Consider the following 6,037-nt stretch of genomic DNA (forward strand, 5'->3'; position numbering starts at 1 on the left):
TCGGCATGTGAATGAGGTACGTTCAAACATTTTGAAGCTGTGTAACAATTAATTTAATTTTGCTGAGTTTCATCATCATGACATAAAATTATTTTCACGATTACACATTTCTTAATACAGTCTAAGTTCTATGATCGGTTCATTTCACTGTCCATTCATTACTAGGAGCTTTTGGGGGTTTTTTTTCCTTTTTGTAACAACCAATCACAGCTTTTAGAAGACTGCGTCATACCTAGCAACGGGGTCAACCACACCTCCTCACTAAGATAAAAGTTTCTGTCCCCTCCTTCCTCAGAGTTGCTCTCAGAAACTTCCTGAATCACTCTTAAGCTAAGATTCCTTGCTAATAATTTTTAGGCTAAGTTAGGAGCTCTCTGAGAGGACTCTGAGAATCTTTGTGAATACGGGCCCTGTTGATTTATATATATAGATCCCAGGGGATATTTTTGTATTTGGGAGCTGTTTAAATGTGTAATCAGTGGTAGGTTTTATTTTGTTGAACTATTAATATTGTAACAGAATCTGAATCTCACTCTGAGTTACTGTTACTGACATGAGAGATCATTTTTGTTTAGTTTTTGCTGAATATTTGAAGAACTGTAAAGCTATATCTCTTATTTTGTTGCAATTCTCTATTCTTAAATTAATAATGAAATATTGTTTTGCTAATTTGTCATATCGTCAAAAATATCATCGCAAAAAAACTATTTTAGGGCTGTATCGCCCGCCCCTACTGGTGAAATCAAAATTATAAAAGTTTATTAGATTGGAGAGTGGTCTCATCTGTAAAATATGAAGCATTCCATCTTCCACCATGCTGCCAGAGCTCACTAAACACCAGCTTACAGGATAGGTGTTATTACTCACCCAAAACAACAAAGCACATGTTATCTACAAGTTTTTCAGAACGCCAGGAGAGCTGGTAAGAAAAACCGAGGGGTGAGCTAGCAAAGAATACTCTTATCTGACATGTGACACTGAGTAGGTACTGCAAAAACAAAACAAAAAACCTCAGGGAAGGAAGATCAGTGAGCGTTTACTGCAGACAAAAATTCTTCAGTACACAGCAAGAGGATGTCTTGACCTAACTGAGGCAGCAGACTTGTATTTCAGAGTCACTCCATGTGAAGCATTAAGCATCTGACTGATCCAGGTTAGCGAGTGAGACCTCAGTAGGAATTAGTTATTAGTGTATGTATCAGTTTTTTATGTGTATTTTTTGTAATTCTGTAATTTTTAATAGGGATGCACAATATTGGCTTCCTTGCCAATATCAGATATCCTGTTATATAACAACTTATTTGACTGAAAACCGATACCGATATCGATATACATACATACATACCCTTATCGTGACGGCCCACCAGCAGATGGAAACAAAAAATACAGTACTTTTCAATATGTAATATTCAGTCATTGTGCAAAATAAGAAAAAGTATGTTGGCCGATACCAGTGATGTGCCGATATTATCGTGCATCCCTAATCAATTCTTACTCTTATTGTCACACCTTAGCCCAGCAGTGGGGCAGGTTGTAACACTGAGGCACCTTGTATTTGACGTCAAATAATAAATTCTGTGATATAGTTGGAGAAGTTGGAAACATTGCTTTTTGTAGTCGACAAGTAAGGCTACTTTGTGCCAAAATTTGAGAGCTCTGACAAAGAAACTCTGTGAGTTATCAACGCTGAGACAAAAAGCGTTACAACCATACCCGGTCTCCCCTATCCGAGGGAAATTGTGCAGCAGTTGCAGTACAAAGTAGGAATGAGTACAAATATAGAGTGTAAGTATTCAGAAAATTTCACAATTTGAATTAAAGTTCAGAATATTTGCCTCCTCGTGTTGCAGAGGTACACATCCACATGCTATGACAAACTATTTCTAAGGTGAAATGTTCTGAAGTAATGGATCAAGAGACAAGTCAAGAGAGCAGACATTAAATTACTAAGATGATGTGATGTAATATTAAGCTGAAGTGTGTTACCTGGAGATCCCGACAGTCTGACGACTCAATGAAAGAAAATCTTCCAAACCCCTAAAAGCTGAGCAGCCGTCCTCTTTAAATGCATCTTGGTTGAACCATGTCCAACCAGTCATAGGAAATTTGATCATATCCAGATTCAACACTTATGCAATCACATCCCGCCGGTTTACTCGCCTATTTCACTTCCCTACTCGTGAATTATGTTTCAGAGGTTATACAAGTGAACAAGAAGTATGCCACATCATAGATCACATCATACACACCGATTTATTACCAATAATGTCACGTAAATAACAACTTCCAACACTCAAATAGGTCATAGCACAAAACAGCAGGATGTCAAGTGACTTTTTACTTTATTATATTCAATACAATTGTATGTTCCTAAATCTTGAGACACCTCATATGTAAGCTAGACAGACATTTCACCTGCTCATTACTGTGCACACATGTACTGTATGTACTTAGTCCTAAAGAGCCCTTCTGGTGCCAGTAGATACATAGAAACATCCCAGCAGGCTGTGCTTTGCAAGCATACAAAAAAGTTTCACGCATGTGAAAATTATTTTTCATGCGTGTGCTTCACCTCCGCTGCTACAACTCCATCCTAGGGGAAACACTGCTGTGTGCGTTTTGTGCAACAGGTGGATGTGGTAGTCTACTGGTAGAGTAGAGAGAGAGCTAAGTAGCGTTGAAGTAGAGTAGAGCAGGGCAGAGAGATGGAAGCAAAATATATTAAACCCGGTGTTAATACAGCAGAACTGGAGAGAGGGGTGAAAAATAAATAGAGGTGGGCATGGCTCAAGTAGGGCGCAAAATTATAGACGGAGAACGATTGACAGATTTTTCACTTTAAGCCCTGACACTGTCATTTTTGTGTAGGAATTAAGCTACAATACATGACATATGTTGTTTTAATTAATAAATACAGTGTGAATAATGATTACATAACATGAAAATAACTGCAGTCTTTGTTATTTGATAGCCGCTTAAATTAAACAATTTTTATAGGGCAAGTAAAAACTGACTTCGGGCAAGTAGATCTCTGACCAACTTGCCCGACCGGGCAAGTGAAAAAAAACCAGCGTTGAACCCTGCAATCCACTCCATGTTCTGTGATAGTGTTCCAGCTTTTGAGCCTTTCGGCAGGTGCAGACCAGATTTCACTGCACATCTGTTGTACCCCAGTGATATGGCAGGATGAGACATCATGACTTCTCTTCTTTTAGCCTCCTTGGTTGCTGCTAATGTGTCCTAGTCCACCTTTTCAGCTGATGTCCTAACTTATCTGACGCCTCAGTGGCAAGTCAGAAGGCTCGTCTCTGGAGCCATTTCACTCCCTGCAAACAGTTGGTTCAACTTCAGCCAGGTTAGCACGAGCCAACAAACTCACACTGACAGTCAAACGGCTCTGCTCTCGCTGTCTGTCTTTAAACCCTGTCTTTAAACAGTTAGCACTGTTGTGTGCGGGCAGGCCGACTCTGACCAACTTTCTTGTAGCACAGAGGTCACCACTCTGCAGCAATAGTCTCCTAGAAGCAGTTGTCTCAAGAAAAGCAGAGAGAGAGACAAGAAGGGGCTGTCAAACCCCACTGTTACTAACAGTTACTAAAATGTTGAGGCAGAGGGTGCTGTCTGTAGCTCTGGTTGAGGGTGAGAGGCTGTCAGCAGATAAACAGAGATCTGTGTGGGTACATGAGACCCTAAAAAAGAGGCTGGATCATGGGGAGTACCACCAGTTGGTTCAGGAGCTTCTCCTCCATCATGGCTGTTTCCAGGCATATTTTAGGATGACTCAGGGGCAGTTTGACAACCTGCTGTCTATCATCAGGCCGTATAGCTCTGGGTATCCAGCAACCACTACCACCAGTTTCTCCTCCATTGTTTACCAACTGTGAACTTGTTGTCGTGACGACCACAGAAGGCCCGCCTGTCAAATCATCTGATTGGACAAAGGGGAAAAAAGAGATGATGAGGGACGCTTTTCCTCTCTGAGTTGAAGTTTTTTCAACCTGAGGAGCTCAGAGTGCTCTGGCAAAAATGGCAGGTGCCCAGAACACAAAAACGCAAAAACAGCGAGTAAAAGCTTCCTTCTCATTAAAAACAATTACAGATAGCTGCCTAACTGCTTTCTGTGTGATCAGGGCCTTACAGGGCAAACCACCTGCTGATTAAAAACAACATCACCACATTTTGTCTTTGCAAACACAAATGTATTTTTACATGTTTATTTGCACATAGAGCGGGGAAGTGGGATCTGATCACTCAGTGTGGGGACACATTCTGATGCCAGGTGTGCACAGACAGACACAGAGCTGTCCACTTGTGATCGGACCAACCAAGACACACGTTCGTTTACACCAGGTGGGACAGGCTCTTACTTCTTCCACCACGGATCAGTGTTCCCATTGGACAACCTTCACGACCTCTGCAGACTTCAGTTTGATTAAAATGGACCATTCAAACATGAGCAGTGGTTGAGCATGGGCGAATAATTTCCATCTCATAAACTTGTTAATACAGAGTAATGGCCAATGACATACGTCATATTGTAGGTAATTGTTGTAGTATTTTTTATAGTATTTTTATCGTAATTTTCCTGATCTATTTGTTCTTGACTGCTGCAGGACTTTGACTTTATTTTATTTCCTCATATATTAATTGTGTGCACCAAGCAACAAGGCAAATTCCTTGTGAGTAAAAACCTGTTTGGCAATAAACCTGATTCTGATTCAGACGATGACAGATTTTGCAATAGGCCTTAATTGTGTCATACTTTAAAGGCATTGGTTTGATTTTGGAAAGGTCTTTCTCAGTGTGCTCCTCAACTAACATGATACAAAGAGTAACAGAGAGCACTGTCAGCTGTTCTGACCTGTTTGGAGCAAGTTTGCACTGGTTAGTGCAAAGTGTTGCCATCCTTGACACTGAAATTTCAATGCAGCTTTGTTTTGACCATCACCCCCCGATTAGACATCTGGGTTGGAAACTATCAACATTGCAAATTTGCGGGAACAGAATGACAACATCAGTAACCGTTACTGCTGAAAGTGCTTAGTCGCAGATTTTTATTTTGCGCAATGTGGACACTTGCTGAAACTTCTCTGTTTTTATGTCAGCTTCACTCGAATGTCTCGGTGTTTCAACATTTCAGATGTTACTTCTCTGTTTTTCCCTCTGAAAACACACAAACATGATCCCACTCCATCCAGTTTCCCTGTTTATCTAACTTCAATAATACTAAGGTGTTATGGTATTAAATATGTAATAAGGCCTCAGTCTGATTATGGGCCAAAACATGATCATTAGTGTGCCTCTTTGACAATATAAGCCATATGAACTAATGACAGTTAAGCAATAGCACACTCTGAAGTGTTGTGATAATGACACCACAAAGTGCACAGTGTGAAAGAAGTACTAAGATCTTTTACTTACGTACCTCAAGTGCCATAACAACAGTATAGAAACTTTTACAAGTAAAAAGTCTGCATTCAGAATTTTACTCAAGTATAAGTACAAACATAAAATAAAAGTACTCATAGCACAGAATATCTCTTTTAAGAATAATATATACTATATTATTAAGGCTCCAGACTAACTTGTTTAGTCACACCCTAAATTATCCTGCAATGGAATTATTCACATTTTTTGCCATTTTAACTGTACTAGTCCATACCCATTGGTAGCTTTGTCACCTTCTACCTATGCCAGTCCTCAATGCCTATGTGCAGTTTCACATAGATTGACCACGTCAGTGAGTAGAGAAACGTGGGACAGACAGAATGACTGACTGACAGCATACCATACCATGACTTAGTCATACCAAAAATTAGAAAACACCAACATTGGTCCACAGGGGGAGCCACAACGATCGGTCACATTTTAGCCATTTTTAAGCATTTTTCTGTTGTTATAGCGCCACCCAGTTGCCAATTAGAGTTAAATTTCTCCAGTCACCTTGAGGCGTCCTGTTCTACATATCTACCAAGTTTAGTAAAAATCCATATGGCGGTTAGGCCTAGATAAGAAATTAGCTCTCTAGCACCCCCAT

The 6,037-nt window shown here is 40.1% G+C and overlaps 1 protein-coding gene across 1 annotated transcript in view; it reads right to left on the reverse strand.

Annotated features, from left to right (window-relative positions):
• LOC126392509 (uncharacterized) overlaps positions 1-2,099 on the reverse strand; it is a 12,432-nt gene extending 10,333 nt beyond the window's left edge. The window contains exon 1 of the mRNA XM_050047934.1: positions 1,987-2,099. Coding sequence (XP_049903891.1) covers positions 1,987-2,099 — 113 coding nt within the window. The remainder of the gene's footprint in view (positions 1-1,986) is intronic.
• Positions 2,100-6,037: the final 3,938 nt, after the last annotated feature.

Source organism: Epinephelus moara, chromosome 6, assembly GCF_006386435.1.
Source record: "Epinephelus moara isolate mb chromosome 6, YSFRI_EMoa_1.0, whole genome shotgun sequence".
Lineage (NCBI taxonomy): Eukaryota > Metazoa > Chordata > Actinopteri > Perciformes > Serranidae > Epinephelus > Epinephelus moara.